We start from the raw sequence: 18,073 nt of genomic DNA on the forward strand, positions 1-18,073 counted from the left end.
GAAGGAACTGAGAGCTTTTCTGGGGATGATTGGATGGTGTTGACTCTGGATTCTGAACTATGGACTGTATGTGAAGTCACTATATGAAGCTTTAAGATCGGTAGTTGACTTGGACACCTGAGTGTCAGAAATCATTCAAAGAATTTAAAAAGGCACTAATGAGGGCCCCTGCATTGGGTTTACCTGATCTGACCAAACCTTTTGAGTTGTTTGTACATGAAAGGCAACATCTGGCCCTTGGAGTGCTGGCACAATGGTTGGGACCCTGGAGGCGGCCGGTGGGATACTTTCCCAAACAACTTGATAATGTGATTAAAGGATGGCTGGGATGTTTGCGTGCTGTGGCAGTAACAGTATTGCTGATCCAAGAAGCTCGAAAACTGACCATGGGTCAAAAAATGGTGGTATATGTACCACACATGGTAATAACTGTCTTAGAGCAAAAGGGGGGTCATTGGTTATCCCCCAGCAGAATGCTGAAATATCAGGTTGTCTTATTGGAACAAGATGATGTAGAATTAAAAGCCACAGCAACTGTTAATCCAGCAATGGTCTTGTCAGCAGAAAATCCGATGGGAAATTTTAGAACATGATTGCCTACTAACTATTGAACAAGTCTATTCCAGCAGACCGGACCTGAAAGATGAACCTCTGGAAAATCCTAATCTGGAATTTTTTACAGATGGAAGCAGCTTTGTGCAAGAAGGGAAGCGAATGGCCAGATATGCTGTCGTTACCACCACCAAGGTACTGGAGTCAGGGACACTGCCTGCAAACACCTCAGCACAGAAAGCAGTATTGGTGGCATCGAAGCAGGCTCTGCGAATGGCAGAAGGACAAAGGGTAAATATTTGGACCGATTCCAAATATGCATTTGGTGTGATCCATGCTCATGGAGCTATTTGGAAGGAAAGAGGACTGCTATCAGCCCAAGGATCATCGATAAAGCATAAAGAAGAAATTCTTCAACTTCTGGAAGATGTGCAGAAACCAAAAGAAGTGGCGGTAAGGCATTGCAAAGGTCATCAATTCAGTCAGACACAAATGACACAAATCTGAGAAGCCACCTTAGAAAACCAGGCAGCTATTGACTATTTATTGTTGAGACACAATCACGGTTGTGAGGAATTTAAAGGAATGTGTTGTTTCAATCTCTCAGCTAATTCACATCTACTAGAAAAGAAAATACAACGATTGAGAGAGTTTATGGAAGGGAAGGATTGGATCTTTCTTGGTTAACCTCATGGCTTCCCAACTTAGGATGGCTAAAGCAACTGTTTGTGGTCATCTTATTGATTGTACTAATAATCATAACCTCTTGTCTTATTCAGTGTACCCTGAGGAGATATAAAGAAATGGTTTGAGACTTGGACGTGTTAAACACATCTCAAGACTCAAAAAGGGGGGACATGATTGTAAGAGAACAACGAAGAACATTCAGTATCCTTGAAGAAGGGCTGAGAAACTGATAAAAGGGAAAACTCTCACCTCAGCTGGGTGAGAAACTATGAAGTCAGTATCTTTTAACCAAGGACATTCCAGGGCAATTAGAAAGAACAACTAATCAGATGTTTTATCTATGTTGCCAACTTGGTAAGAACTAAGTGTCCTTTGGGTGAACTATTCTCATTATAATATTAAAAATCATGCCCATGGGTCAGAAAGCCCACTACTCAAATAAGCTCCTTACTCTCTGAGCATGCGTAGTGAATTTAAAAGGAGCTGTACCTTTAAGATGAAGTAAGAAAGAGACTAACCAATGATTAGTTGGGGGTGTGAATATTAGCTGATTACTAATGCATTTAACTGTATAAATACCCTGTAGTTTCTTGGTTTGGTGTGCTTGATTTCTGGAAAACCACTGAGCACCCAGGCTTGTGCAACCCTGAAATAAATAAGCAATGTCTCTCCTGAGTGTGTGATTATTGACTCATTGTACACCGGGTGATAAATCCGCTTTTCAGACAACAGGCGCAACTAAGTATTGCTCCTACATCTCTCACAACTTAGTGCTTATGTTTTCAGACTTTAATGCCACAGTGTCATTTAGAAATGACTGTGCCATTTTGAGGAAGCTTAATGGAAGGGTAGCATTGTGCTTTATGCTGTAAGAGTGGAATGGTATTGATCCTTTAAATGTTCCACCTCTGAAAGCTCACTGTCTACAGACATCAATGAGCTTTGCTGTATTGCTGACTGGCAAATAGTGCTTGAAAATGGAGAAAAAGCAGAGTTTTAGTTTGTTTTGTACTAGAGTTTTGTCTGGAGCATGTAAAAGTGGAGACAGGATTTTTTAATTGTTTTGGAGGGTCGATGGAAGTTTTTTTTGTTTTGGAGGAGTTTGGATTCTGTTCCCTCTCTCTGCCCTTTTGAATGCTCTCCCATATTAGAAATATAGGATATCTGCCAAATTATCTCATTGCCCTGAGTTCTGTATATTCCCTTCAATGGCAAGTCTACATATTTTTTATTTTTCTTAAGACTTCTAATGTGTGCTTATATGTAAGAGAAACATGTTTAGAAACATATAAAGAAAATACTTTGGGACAGAACAGGGTGTCCTGATGCTTACTGAAACATTTCTAACAGCTTTACTAATAGGTGCAAAAAGTTTTTTTTTTTCTCTGCATAAAATGAAAAAAATCTGCTTAGCCTAAAGGAGGCAGAAATTGGCTGACCAGAATGAGCAGAAATTGGCTGATCTGTGCATTTCCTCAATAACTTTCTCAGTCACTGCTCACACATTATTGAAACACATTCACTGTGTTGTTTCTATCTCTTTAGATAGTTTGCCCATTACATTTTTAGCCAATCTTCTCATATAAATTTTATAATCATGTAACTCCAGTTTTCAATTTTTTTTCACCTGATTTGCACCTCTGTAAATGTTATCAAGATCTCAGGAATACAAATATAAAAGTTACTTTTGTTTCTTTTTTACTTAATTGGGGCAATCAGTTCAGTACAATCTAACTGAGCTGAGCTGAACTTGAGACAGAACTAGAAATGACATGAGCTGATTTTCAAGACTAAGAAAGCAATTGGAAAGACAGACATTGAATTCCCTTGAGCCAAGACCATTACTTCCAAGACCAACTGCCCTAGTGTTCATGAAATTACTTGTAAAACTCTTCAGAAAGTTTCTTCAAGAGGGTGGTATAATTTACATCATTATAGGGGTTACAGCACGCATACAGACACTGTTGCAATAACAGGGTACTTGGATATCAGCAATGTCAGCAGCTTATCAATCTGTACAAATTTAAGGATCAACTCTTAACTCTAAAGATTCACCTTGATTTTTCTAACACTTCCATTATCAGTATTTTAATCAACAGAATAACCTCAATATATAATCTAGCTTTTCTTCACCAAAATCAACCATTCCTGCTATAACAGTACTAGAGTCATCAGATAAATCAAGGGCTGAATTGGCTAAGAATCTAGAAAGTTAACAGCCACATACAATAAATGATAATAAATAACCAACCATATTTCCAGAAGTCTTGTTCTATTCAGTTGATGCTGTGAAACCAGATACCAACCATATTAGTTTTCCTGAAGACAGTAGTATTTCTTTGTGGATGACTTTTTAATTCACTGTTACTAAGTCTATAAAAATAGTCTAAGGCTTAAAAAGGCAATCAAGAATTGTGTTAACTGACATGACACTGAAAAGAACCCTGTGGTCAGAATAAGCTGTGAGACGAATTGTCAGCATAAATATCCTGTATATCTAATAACCTTCCCCCCTTCCTGATCCACATGGGAGGGATAACAGAGACCTTTCACTACAAGGTTCAGGACCAAAATCCCACCAGAATAAATCAAGTTCTGATTACATCTTCTAACTATAATTAAGGGGAAGGTAGCAAGCATAGCTGCTGATGTCCAGCTTGAATAGCTAGAAAAAACTCTAGAAAAGCATCACTCGTTGACCAAGCTAGCATACCTTGACAGAATGACAGTTTTACTGTATTACACTGTATTTCTGACTACAGTGACAAGTTCTGTATCCTACCTTGGAAAAGTCTTGCTGCAGTAGAAGATAATTTAGTGAACAGCACTGAAAAGTAGTCTGGAAATCTTGCTTCAGAGATAAATTATTTTCCTAGAGGCAGAAAGTTATATCACATGATGGATTTTTGTTGTCTTTAAACACTACATGCTCTTTCTTATAATTTCCCTTCTGTTCCCTCCTTCAGACATGAAGTCTTTTCAAGGTAGGAGTAAATATGGAATCTTCTTAACCTCACTTTTTTAGCTATTTCCACTTAAGAGCAAATAACAAAATGATGATTGTGTTTCTCCCGTGTTTGGAATCAACAATACAGACTTGTTTAATGAAAAAACACTAAAACTACTGGGGTCAATAATGAATAATCCATGGGAGCTGTTTAGAGCTGGGTGAATACATAAAAAATTAATTTTATTAATATTTTTTTGAAAATTTTTAATCAAATCTGTTTCCACTGTGTTCACATCCGTTTATTTTTTTATTAATTATCCCCTTTGCTCTTTGGCCAATGAAAAATATTTGGTTTTGCAGACTTGACCATTCCTTCCGAGTTATATTACAATTATTACTTGTATTGCATTAGCGCCCAAAACCTCTAGACTGGATTAGTGCTGACACCTACCGACATCCCGAGTCCTCTCTGAAGCCCTTAGCTTTGAGAGACAGGTTTGCTTAAGACTGACGGGAGAGGAACGTGATTAAAAATCCCGGTAGTTAGAGACGGATTATAAACACGCTAATTCTCTTTTTATTGTTTCAATGGGCACGCATCCCCGTCGATACGACGGACGCAGACAGGCAGGGGATGGCACTCTGGTAAGGGTGGGCGGTCCGATTTTCCTGCCCGGGGAATGGCCAGGCAGAGAAATGCTGCCCACGGTGGAACCGGGGTGCTGCTTGCCGATGCCCGCCCTCAGTGGCGGAAGGGCGCGGGCGCAGGCGGAAGGGAAGCTGCGGAGAGGAGAGCCGCAGGGTGCTGTTCTGAGCGTCCACCCCGCTGGGAGCCAGACGGTGTCCCTCCAGGACAAAGGGCGAGCGGCCCCCGTTGTGGGGCCCCGTGGAGCCCTGCCCGTCCGGGAAGTGTCCTCGCCCCTGTGCCACGCTGCAGCCGGCCTTGCGCAGCATGGCGCTGCCCGCTTCCTTCCCCGTGCCGGCCTGGGAGCCGCCCCGCCGCCTAGATCACTTATATTTGCATTTCTCCGCTGCTCAGGAGGAGGTGAAAGCCTATGGCCGGGGCCGGGGGAGGGGGAGGAGGCGAGGGGGGCGAGGGCCGGCAGCGGGGCCGGGGCCATCGAGCTGCTGCCTCACAGGCTGCCCACACGGCTCTGTGCATCCACCTCTTCCTTCCCCAGGGTATTCAGCCCCCTGAGCTGAAAGGCAGGGACGGGGAGCAGAATAAACCCCCCATAATCCAGGAGGAAGCAGTTTAAAACCTGCTGCTCCACCTGGACACTCACAAGTCTATGGGGGCGGATGGGATCCACCTGAGAGTACTGACAGAGCTGGCGGAGGAGCTCGCCAAGCCACTCTCCATCATTTACCAGTAGTCCTGGTTAACAGGGGAGGTCCCAGACGACTGGAGGCTTGCCAATGTGACGTCCATCTACAAGAAGGGCCAGAAGGAGTATTCAGGGAACTACAGGCCTGTCAGCCTGACCTCGTTATTGGGGAAGATTATGGAGTGATACATCTTGAGTGAGCTTGCCAGGCATGTGCAGGACAACCAGGGGATCAGGCCCAGCCAGCATGGCTTCATGAAAGGCAGGTCCTGCCTGACCAACTTCATCTCCTTCAATGACCAGGTGACTCACCTAGTGGATGAGGGAAAGGCTGTGGATGTTGTCTGCCTGGACTTTAGCAAAGCCTTTGACACTGTTTTCCACAGCACCCTCCTAGAGAAGCTGGAGGCTCATGGCTTAGACAGCTGTACTCTTCGCAGGATAAATAACTGGCTGGATGGCTGAGCCGAGAGAGTTGTGAACAGAGCTAAATCCAGTTGGCAGACGGTCACAAGTAGTGTCCCCCAGGGCTCAGTGTTGGGGCCAGTCTTGTTTAATATCTTTATCAATGATCTGGATGAGGGGATTTAGTTTACAGATGACGCCAACTTGGGTGGGAGTGTTGATCTGCTTGAGGGTAGGAAGGCTCTACAGAGGGATCTGGACAGGCTGGATCGATGGACCAAGTCTTATGAGGAGCAACTGAGGGAACTGGGGTTGTTTAGTTTGGAGAAGAGGAGGCTGAGGGGAGACTTTAGCTCTTTCTACAACTGCCTGAAAGGAGATTGTAGTGAGGTGAGTGTTGGTCTATTCTCCCAAGTTACTACTGATAGGACAAGAGGAAATGGCCTCAAGCTTCATCAGGGGAGGTTTAGATTGGATATTAGCAAAAATTTCTTTACTGCAAGAGTGGTCAGGCATTGGAACAGGCTGCCCAGAGAGGTGGTGGACTCACCATCCCTGGAGGTGTTCAAAAAACAGTGTAGACATGGCACTGCAGGACATGTTTTAGGGGGCATGGTGGTGTTGGGTTGATGGTTGGACTTGATGATCTTAGAGGTCTTTTCCAACCTTAATGATTCTATGATTCCCCCGCGCTGCCTCCGCCCGGGGAGCCGGCGGGGGCCGTACGTGCTAGGCCGAGAGCGAGGGGAGGGTCTGCGGCTCGGCGTCGCTGCAGCAGCGCTGGCCCCGCTGCGCCGCCAGAGACCGTGTGCGGGCGCCGCCTCCGGCTCTCCGCGCTGCTACTGCGTGGCGATCGCCGCTGCTGGCGGGAGGAGCAGGGATGTGAGCGGTCGGGACGGCTTGTCCCACCCCCCTTTATTTTTTTTTCCTTCCAAAAATAGACCAAAGCAGCCAACCAACCCCCAAAAACCTAGAGGAGGTGGTGGTGGTGGTGGTGGTGGGGGAATCCCGTGTCGCCGCCCCCAGCCTCCGCTGGATCTGTTGTGAGGAAATTGCCGTTCGTCGTCAGCGACGGCACGTCTGGGCGGGCACTTCTGGGTATGCAATATTGGCTCCCGCCGCCTTCCTCCTCTGTCCTCCATCCGGCCGAGCGGGTCCCTCCGGGCCGCCGGGGAGGCTCCTGCTCGTCAGCCCCAAGGTCCGTCTTTCGGACTGAATATTAAAACTGGCAGCGCGGGGGGGTGGGGTGGAAATAAAGGCTGATTTTTTTTTTCCCCCTGGGATTTATTTCATGGGGATGTGTTCAAGACAAGAGAGGATTCAGAAGGATATTGACGTTGTGATCCAAAAGTGCAAGGCGGAGAAGGACTGCCTGTTTGCAGGTGAGTTTCTCTCCCGGGCACCAGGTTGGCGGCGCGGAGGCTGCTGCTGCCGCCGCCGCCCGCCCGTCCCAGACCCCGGCTCCCGCCCCAGACCCCGCTCCCGCCCCCGCCGCGGCGCGGCTGCCCGGGCTATGCCCGTGCCCTTCGCCGCCGTTCCCGGGAGCGGGAGCCGCCGCCGAGCCGGCTTGTGCTTTCCCTCAGCCCCCTTCTTCCTCTTCCTTCTCTCCTTTCGAGGGCTTATGAGGGCAGATGAGACCAGGCGCCAGCTGGGAAAGCGTGGGGGCATCCCGAGTCAGGGAGCGTGGCAGTGGTCACACGCAAAACCGGGCGGGTGTGTGCGAGTATGCGTGTCTATCGCTTCCTAGAGCAGCCCGCAGCTGCTGGGTCGAGTGTCCAGCCGAGCGCAGCCCTGATGCTTTTTGCTCCGGCGGGCGCTATACGGCTGTTTTCCGGGCGGCCGGGCTCCTGCCGTCCTCGGTGCCTGCCTTTATCTCCCCACGCCCGCCTGGCTTCAGGGTTGGGGGCATGGCCAGCCATTTCCGTGAAAAAAAAACCCGGGGTTTCGCCGCTTTCTTTGCGGGGACATGGAGGTGCCGGCGTTGATTTGCCGTCGCAGGAGCCCGGTTTGTGGCTGCCTGTTGCCGTTTTCTGACAATGGAAATCCCTGTCGTTGCCATAGCACCGGGCACTTGTTGCGAGGGGCTGGTGGGGGGAGTTACTGCATTTCCTCTTATTCATGCCGACCCCCACCACCACCACCACTACCCCGTGTCGGTAGCAGAATTCTGGTCTGCAAAACCTCAGCTATTTCAGCCAAAATAAAGACAAGTTGTAATAACGCAGCTCTTTGTATTTCAGATTTCAGGTACTCAGACTCCACCTTTACCTTCACCTATGTTGGAGGCTCCAAAAGGTACTTTTTTTTACAGTAATGACGCCCTTTCCTGCTGGCAGTGAGGTGCAGTGGTTCAATTCCATGGCAAGCTTTTTTGTTTCCTTTCCTTTTGCAAGGAAGATCAATAAATCATCTGCCTTTTCACAAACATAAATTGAGGAGGAAGTGTGGAGGGAGGTGATCGGAAAGGTGATCCTTGTTAATGGAGGCTTGTTCCTCTGAGTGCTGCTCTGTGGCTCTACACCATTTCTCTTTTTTTAATTTATGTGTATATGTAGAATTTCCGCCATATGTAAACTTAACAGAAACATAGCAAAGGCATCAACATATGAAATATAAAATTATTTCATCTTAAAAAACTGGGAAAAGTTATGCTTTTAATAACAAATAGGCCAAATTTCACATCAGCACCTTATTCTCTTGCATGAGAGCCATATTTAGTCCCATTACAGATGTGAGACTGTCTGCAGTTGACCAAATTAAACTACTGAGACATTAAGTGAGATGTCAGTATAGCTTCTAAGACTAGAAAAATGCTTTATTCAATGGTAGTTTAAATATTATTTCTAAGTGGTTATGAGCTTTTGGTTATAAACTGGATTGTGCATATACACATTTTTAAAGTATATTTCACTGTTTGATGTGTTTGTCTGTTTTCAAAAAGAAATATACGTAAAAGCTTGAATACACATCCTTCTTGTTTCCCTGGCTCTTAGTTACCTTTTACTTAATATGGTATTTACAGTATATGCTAGGTTGTCCTCTTATCTTTTAGCTGAATTTTATTTGACTTGGCAAGATGTCTTGGGCTTTGTTTTGTTTTGTTTTAATTTTTTTCTCAGACAGTTCATCTGATATCTTTGGTGACTGTTTTTCTTTACCGGGGTACATCAAAGTGTTGTATTCTTTGCAAGTGAACCCTTTCAGTGGAGGCAATGCTCCTACAGCCATTGGTTCTCCTGTGCATGCTTTGGGGCCTGGCTGCAGGACCAGGTTCCCAGGTGGTCCTCAGGCTGTGAGACTGCTCAGAAAAATGCTTTCCCACCCCACTACCCAGCCTCTTTCTATTAAAGGAAAAGATAACTTCTGTCATTTTCAGTGGAGTAGAATAGTTCAGTTTACTCAGTAGCTGAGAATCAGATATATTTTCAGGTTGCTTGTAGTATACTCTTTTATTTAGGGTTTTAGTATATATTTTGTTTTGGCCTTGTTTTAAAAGACAGTTTTGAAAGGCTTGATACAGTAAAAATTATCTAACAGAAATATTATTTATCATGTAATTAAAACAATCAAATTTGAAAGTTACTTTGCACTGTTTTCTAAACCAAATATTGCAGCAAGAAATCAGGAAGTGAAACCTGTCTATTGTTTCCATTTTCCAAGCTGAATAAAATTAAAAGCCTAAGGGCATAACTGATGTAAAGCAAACTGGTTTATAAATGTTGAAACAAAACATTATCACTTCTACAACGAGAGACAGAAGATGGCCTTACATCCCCCACTCTTGAATTTTAACTGAGGTCAGCATTTGCTTAAGGAAACTGAATGGAAACTCGTCTCAGTATCTTGAAAATCCAAACTGCATTGAGAAATAAAAGTTATGCTTAGAGAAACTGATGAAAGTGGGTTGTTACTTAGAGCATAGTAAAATTTTCCTTTTGACATTTTAAGGACATTTAAAAGGCATCCTTTGAGAGAAGGGTTTCATGTTCTCTGGTTGTATTTTGATTTAGAAAGATGTTTTACGGTATTCTTACTATACAGTGGTGTACTGAGTGGCAAGTTTGTGGTAGTAAGCTTTCTTGTGAAGTAAAAAAAATGAAAACCCTAAGCCTTGAACATTAAGCGCCAAACTTTTCTTTCTCACATCAAAGAAGAATTAGTGGTTTCTTGTTGGAGACAGTGCTTGCTGAGCAGCGGCTATGCTGTACCATGTGCAGCATTCGGGCAGGTCTCTAGATGTGGTGGGTTGGCCTTGGCTGAATGCCAAGGACACTCTATCACTCCCCTCCTCAGTGGGGCAGGGGAGAGGGGAGGGAAATAAGATGGAAAAAACTTCCTGGGTCAAGATAAAGGCAGTTTAATAAAGCAAAGGCCATGTACAGAAGCACAGGAAACCAAAAGATTTATTCTCTACTTCCCATCAGCAGGCGATGTCCAGCCACTTCCTGGGAAGTAGGGCTTCAGTATGCATTCCAGGCAGACTTTACTCATGTGACTTGCTTGATTGTGGCACATGTTTCACATTCATGGGTGACCTGTGTGATGGCCTCCATGGTCAGGTCCACCCCTCGATCATGAGCCCATCTGTATGTTGCATCTATCCCTAGATGTCCCAATGTTTCGTTGGTCCATCGAGCTACAAATAGCTCACCCTTACGCTCCCAGTCCAGGTCCACCTGAACTACTTCAATTTTGACAGCCTTGTCTATCTGTTCATTGTTTTGACAGTCTTCAGTGGTGTGGCCTTTAGTCATGTGAGCATCTACATAACATAACTTTAGAGCCATGCTTTCTACCCAGGTAACAGTGTCCTGCCACAATGCAGCAGCCCAGATAGGTTTGCCTCTGTGCTGCCAATTGGTCTGCTTCCATTGCTGTAGCCACCCCCACAGGGCATTTGCCACCGTCCATGAGTCAGGTAGAGTACTGGCCACTTTTCTTATTCATCAGTCTCTAGGCTTAGTTGGATGGCTTTCAGTTCTGCAAACTGACTTGACTCACCTTCTCCTTCAGTGGCTTCAATGACTTGTCATGTGGGACTCCACACAGCAACTTTCCACTTCTGACAGTTTCCTTCAACACAACAGGATCCCTTGGTAAACAGAGCATAACGCCTTTCATCTTCTGATAACTCATTATATGGTGGTGCCTCTTGGGCATGAGCCACCTCCTCAGGTGATGCTTGAAAATCTCTGCCTTCTGGCCCATCCATGTTCTCTTCCGCAGCATGTACAGGACAACCAGGTGATCAGGCCCAGTCAGCATGGGTAGGTCCTGCTTGACTAACCTGATCTCCTATGACAAGGTGACCTGCTTAGTGGATGAGGGAAAGGCTGTGCATGTTGTTTACCTAGACTTTATTAAAGCCTTTGGCGCAGTTTCCCACAGCATCCTCCTAGAGAAGCTGGTGGTTCATGGCTTAGACAGGTATACTGTTCGCTGGGTAAAAAAATGTCTGGATGGCCGAGCCCGGAGAGTTGTGGTGAATGGAGCTAAATCCAGTTGGTGACCGGTCGCAAATGGTGTCCCCCAGGGCTCAGTGTTGGGGCCAGTCTTGTTTAATATCTTTATCAATGATCTGGATGAGGGGATCGAGTGTGCCTTCAGTAAGTTTGCAGATGGCACCAAGTTGGGCGGGAGTGTTGATCTGCTCGAAGGTAGGAAGGATCTGCAGAAGGATCTGGACAGGCTGGATCAATGGGCCAAGATCAATTGTATGAGGTTCAACAAGGCCAAGTGCCGGGTCCTGCACTCGGGTCACAATAACCCCATGCAACGCTACAGGCTTGGGGAAGAGTGGCTGGAAAGCTGCCCAGCAGAAAAGAACCTGGGGATGTTGGTTGAAAGCCAGCTGAATATGATCCAGCAGTGTGCCCAGGTAGCCAAGAAGGCCAGCAGCATCCTGGCTTGTATCAGGAATAGTGTGGCCAGCAGGAGTAGGGGAGTGATTGTGCCCCTGTACTCAGCACTGGTGAGGCCACACCTTGAATACTGTGTTCAGTTTTGGGCCCCTCACTACAAGAAGGACATTGTGTTGCTGGAGTGTGTCCAGAGAAGGGCAGTGAAGCTGGGGAAGGGTCTGGAGACCAAGTCTTATGAGGAGTGGCTGAGGGAGCTGGGGTTGTTTAGCGTGGAGAAGAGGAGGCTGAGGGGAGACCTTATTGCTCTCTACAACTACCTGAAAGGAGGTTGTAGCGAGATGGGTTTCATTCTCTTCTCCCAGGTCACTAGCAATAGAACAAGAGGAAACAGCCTCAAGCTGCATCATGGGAGTTTTAGATTGGATATTAGGAAAAAATTTCTTCACCAAAAGCAATGTCAAGCATTGGAACAGGCTGCCCAGGGAAGTTGTTGAGTCACTATCCCTGGAGGTACTGAAAAGACATGTAGGTGTGGTGCTTAGGGACATGGTTTATTGGTGGACTTGGCAATGCTAGGTTAACAGTTGGACTAGATGACCTTAAGGGTCTTTTCCAACCTAAATGATTCTATGATTCCAGGATTCCTGGGCAGTTGGGTTTCCTCAGTTGAGCTTGTTGCTACCCAGTTACTCCATGTAGCACTATTCGCGTGATGCATAGAGGGGATGTTTCCTTTGAACATCCAGTCTAGCACAGGCAATTGCGGTGCCAGGAGCAGCTGTGTTTCTGTACCAATAACTTCTGAAGTGGCTTGATCCCCCTCATATGCTGCTAGCATCCCTTTTTTCAGTTGGGGTGTAGTGGGCTTCTGATCCTCAGTACCCCCAGCTCCAAAGCCCTAGAGGTCGACCTCAGGTTTCTCTTGATGTTTTCTGCCAGAGGCTCCAGGTGAGACCATGCTCCCCAGCTGCAGTGTGGAGTACATTTTGCACATCTGGTCCTGTCCAGACAAGCTCAAGAGCTACCACACGAGCTATCTCATATTTGATATGCTCAAAGGCTTGCTGTTTCTTAAGGCCCCACTCAAAATAGTTCTTTTGGGTTACACGATAGAGAGGGCTCACAAGGTGCCTATAACCTGGAATATGCATTCTCCAGAATCCCACAACACCTAGGAAGGCTTGTTTCCTCCTTGTTAGCTAGTGGAGACATATTTGCTATCTTGTTGTTCACATCCATAGGGATGTGATGACAACCATCCTGGTATTCTGTTACCAAGAACTGAATATCCTGTGCAGGTCCCTTGACCTTGCTTCTTTTTATGGCAAAAAACCACAGCTTTCAGAAGATTCTGAATCACTCTTTTTCTCTTCTTATATACTCTTTCTGATTTGTTGCCCCATACAATGATGACACTCATATATTGTATATGTTCAGGGGCATCACTCTTTTCCAGTGCAGTTTGAATTAGTCCATGACAAATGGTGGGGCTGTGCTTCCACTCCTGGGGCAGTCAATACCAGGTCTATTGGGCACCCCTGCACATGAAAGCAAACTATAGTCTGCATTCTGCTGCTAAAGGAATTGAAAAAAAAACCCACATTGGCAATGTCAATTGTGGCATACCACTTGGCTGCCTTTGACTCCAGTTCATACTGAAGCTCTAACATGTCTCACCCAAAAGTTGTCTACTCTTATACGAGGGCAATACCAGATTCCACAAACCTGACAATAAGCCAACAGTGTTAATTAGTAGTATTAAACAGTTCACGTAAGGGTGAACAAGGACCTTGGGAACCTGCATAATAAAACCACCCACATCAATCCAGGGTAGGGATAGGGAGACATATTCTCTCATCCTCTCCACAAAATAGCTTCCCCAGCACAGCAAGGCTATCAATGCCAGGGCAAAGCACATAGCCATTATTTGTATTAACATGTTCCCAAGCTCAGCAAAATAAAGAGATAAGTAGTGCAGTCAACAAACTCCACGACCCACACAGGAGCTTGCCATTTAATAACTACCATAGCTATAGCACACTCAATACAAAACGGCTGTTGTCTCGTGCCCCAGGTTGGGTGCCATAAAGGACTGTGGTGGGTTGACCTTGGCTGGACATCAGATGCCCACCAAGCCACTCTATCACTCCCCTCCTCAGCAGGATGGGGGGGAGAAAATGAGATGGAAAAAAGCCTCATGGGTCAAGATAAAAGCAGTTTAATAAAGCAAAAGCAAAGGCCACGTGCGGAAGCAAAGGAAAACAAAAGATTTGTTCTCTACTTCCCATCAGCAGGCGATGTCCAGCCACTTCCCGGGAAGCAGGGCTTCAGTACGTGTAGCAGTTGCTCTGGAAGACAAATGTCATAATAACGAATGCCCCCCCTTCCTCCTCCTTTCTCTTAGCTTTTATTGCTGAGCAGACCTCATATGGTATGGAATATCCCTTTGGTCAGTTTGGGTCATCTGTCCTGACTATGTCCCCTCCCAACCTCTTGCCCACCCCCAGCCTACTGGGTGAGGGGGTGAAATGTTGGAGAGACAGTCTTGATGCTGTGGGAGCACTGCTCAGTAGTAGCCAAAACACCAGTGTGTTATCAACACCTTTCTAGCTACTGATAAAAAGCACAGCACTATGAGGGCTGCTATGGGGAAACTCTCTCTCAGCCAGACCCAATACACCAGTACAGGCTCTACGAGGGTCAACAACGGTGACATGTATGCGGTATCAATTTAGGAGAGTACAAGGCTATCTGAGGATCTTTTTCTTGCATTTGACCATTTTTTTTTCCTACTACCATTGCTGCATCTGTGGACTTCCTGAGTGGTGACCCCATTTTTTTTTTTACTATTGCACTCAGGAATTGTCCTTAAATGACAAAACCTCTATTAGCTTGTGATCATAGACTTGAGTATCAGCTGACAGGGATGTCCTGTTACTTCAGAGTTACTTTTGAGTAATGGGCAAAGGGGTGGATGTTCACTGGATGGATGTTCAAACCAAGAAACAGATTTAAATGAGTAAGAGTTGAAATGGTGTGTAAGGAAGATTACAGTACTTTAGCACTCACTAGCTATGCTTGGAACTAAGACTTTTTCATGTGTTATTTCCTTTATATGTTCCTTTAGGTCAGTGTGTAGCATGGCTTTGTTTTAGCCATAGTGGTTAGATACAAGAGCAGAGACCCCTGAAAGAAGACAATACATTTTCTGTTTGAGAAGGAGGATTCTTTGTCTTACCCTTGTATAAAGGAAGGTTACAATACTAGCAAGTTAAACATCACTGGGGCTTTTCCTCTGCATACTGTAGTTGCCCCTAGTGCCCATTAGGTCCATTTATCAGTGGTCTTAATTTATAAACTCAGAGCCAGATTCTTAGTAAATCAGAGGAAGTCCATGGAAGTCAGTGTACCAGTATTATTTCAGTTACAATGAGGACCTAAGATTTGTGTTTGTTCTTTAAGCTGTTAAGTTTATCTGTGTGAGATTTTTCTTCTTGGGACCAGCTTCTCTGACAATCTGATTTTTCCCTGTTGCTTGGATTGATTGCACAGCCCCTTCTTACGGTAGTACTACTCAAATATTTAGGTGGTACATAACCACGCTGCAGATTAAGCCAAATAGATAGGCCTGATCTGGAGCACATTTATCATAGCTTCAGTGGAGTTAACTTGTATTCCCACAGTAAAGTGGCATGACTTAGCTTTTGTTCAAGTACAGAGGTTACAGTGAAACCAACTGAGAAGTATTATTTTTTTATTCATTTTATAGACCTGTTCCAACATTTGACCTTTAGGTGGTATTAAGCTATCATATTGTGTAAATAATATATGTGTAAATGATCACTGGATGGGCATAAATATGCTTCAAGGAGATTTTGCATTTGCAGGACTTTTCTTGAAATGTTGGAAGGGAAGAACCTCTTTAATTGCAAACATATTTGTATTGTGTGAATTATCATAAATAATCCTTTACCTCTGTAGCTCAGTTAATCCCTTTGGACTGTATTTCATGTTCAGATTGTACTTTTTTTTTTTTTTTTTTAATGCACTGTGTTCACACTTCTAAATTATTAGAGTTGCTTGACACTGCAGAGATGCTTCCTGGTTTGGGAAGCTTAGAATTAGAACTTTATTACTGAAGCACATCTTTGTGCATAATGTGGGCACTAAATATGGGGCAGATTGTTTATCAATTTAATAATTTTTAATTTCATTGTGAGAAAGTGATAGGTAGGGTAATAGATTTCTTATAAAGTGAGCTGTTCATTCAGGTGTTGTGAGTGTGCAAGATTTACTCTTTAAATACATCTCTACATCTCCAACAGAAATCAGTGGGAAGCATCAGCAGTTTTGAAGAATAAGGCTTTATAGTCCAAATTTAAAAAATAATTAGACATATTCTCACTCCTCTCTCCGGCTGCAGTTGCACAGGTTTGGTTTTTTTTTCCCCCCCTTAAACATGTTATCATAGAGGCTCTACCACTGTCACTGATTGGCTTGGCCTTGGCCAGTGGTGGGTCCATCCTGGAGCTGGCTGGCATTGGCTCTATCGGACATGGGAGAAGCTTCTGGCATCTTCTCACAGAAGCCACCCCTGTAGCTCCCCTGCTACCAAAACCTTGGCATGCAAACCCAATACAGAATACAACGGAAAGCATACTGCACTAATTTTATTTTTTTTTGCATTTAGGCATATTCAGTAACAGCCCATCTAATAAGGAATAATTCTTAAATATATGGGCTGTTCTTGGGTCAAAGAATTCTTCTAGATGCATCACTGCTCACAGAACATTAATTTCATACTATACTCAGACAACCATACCTGAATATAGTCTGGCAGACATTCCTACAGAAAATGCTAAGCAAACTATAGAACAAATAACAAAAGATAATTTTAATACCCTACCCCAACATGTAGTTAGATTTTGAATACCATTTTAACTTGTAAAGTTACAATTAAAAAATCCCTCCACTAGTCTTAATTAGATCCCTGTCTTCCAATGAAAATAATTACATGTCAGATGAAACACTGGCTTAGGAAGCCCCTGTATTCTTGCAAAGGCAGAGGTAGTTCTATTCCTAGCTGTGTTACAGTGACTTGCTATATGCCTCCCAGCAAGAAAAAATGCACACATTTTAAAAAGGCAATCAGTAACTACAAAGTGTTCTAGACACTGATTTACCTTTCATGTATGCTGCATCTCTACATCTCCAACAGAAATCAGTGGGAAGCATCAGCAGTTTTGAAGAATAAGGCTTTATAGTCCAAATTTAAAAAATAATTAGGCAACAGAATTTGTGCAGGACGGGCAGTTAGACCCTTAAACTGTTTATATTCCCTTTGAAATCTCATCAGTACATATTCACCGTTTCAGATAATTCATTGTACTTACAAAGGTATAAAAAAGTCCATTTTATCATGGATTTCTATAGAAATTTAGTTATCTTAGAAGGGATTTGGCTACCTAAGCACCTTTTATGAGGCCAGCATGTAAATACCATTGAGAAACCAGTAAAGTAAGATTCACGCTAAGGCACTCAAAATTGATACATACTTGTTGAAACACACAGTGAAATACTGGCTCCATGAAATTCAATTGTCAAAACTCTCGCTGACTTCAAAAAAGTGAAGGTTCAGCCTTATCTCAGCTTCTCCACCAGCAAATCTGCAATAAAAATACTTCAGAGATGATGTACTCCCTTCATCCCTTCCTTATTCCTTACTCTGTCTGTACAGTTTAACACACTCAGCCACCGAAATGATCACCAAAATTTGGAAAGCATCCTGAAGATGGGAAATGACCTAAATGATAAGTTTTGCAATCAGACATTCTATTATGAAGTATTTCCAGTAAATCTAGAGAATGAGAGTAAACATGAACAGAAAACTTCAGTCTTCTGCTAATGTGAGATTAAAAACAGTGTCTTTCACTAATACAGAGGCCTTAATCCTCAGAGCCTTTAATAAAGACAGAGATATGAAGACTAATGTAAAAAATTAGACAGTATAAAGAGAACAAAACCAATTAGCCTATAGAATGAAATAAAAAAGAAAAAGGATCAAACACCAAAGAATAACTGCAATGGCTTGAAGTACCGTTCAGACAGCAGTGCCCCAGACTGCAGAGAAAGCATCAATGGAAGCAGTAATGCAGCTGCAAGTGCTTATCACCCTGTTTACTGAGACCATTGTACTGAGAAACCTAAATACAGAGATTCAGAAATCTGATTCAGACATCTACATCTTAAAATCTGGGCCAGTTTTACCAAGATCCAAACTGTCTTCTCAG

The 18,073-nt window shown here is 44.1% G+C and overlaps 1 protein-coding gene across 1 annotated transcript in view; it reads left to right on the forward strand.

Annotated features, from left to right (window-relative positions):
- The first annotated feature begins 6,768 nt into the window (after window positions 1–6,768).
- Window positions 6,769–18,073, forward strand: part of LOC142049884 (protein mono-ADP-ribosyltransferase PARP8-like) — a 192,896-nt gene continuing 181,591 nt past the window's right edge. Inside the window, 4 exon segments of the mRNA XM_075078047.1 lie at window positions 6,769–7,091; window positions 7,093–7,158; window positions 7,160–7,304; window positions 8,163–8,217. Coding sequence (XP_074934148.1) covers window positions 7,023–7,091; window positions 7,093–7,158; window positions 7,160–7,304; window positions 8,163–8,217 — 335 coding nt within the window. The 5' untranslated portion in view covers window positions 6,769–7,022.

Source organism: Phalacrocorax aristotelis, chromosome W, assembly GCF_949628215.1.
Source record: "Phalacrocorax aristotelis chromosome W, bGulAri2.1, whole genome shotgun sequence".
In the NCBI taxonomy this organism is placed as follows: Eukaryota; Metazoa; Chordata; class Aves; order Suliformes; family Phalacrocoracidae; genus Phalacrocorax; species Phalacrocorax aristotelis.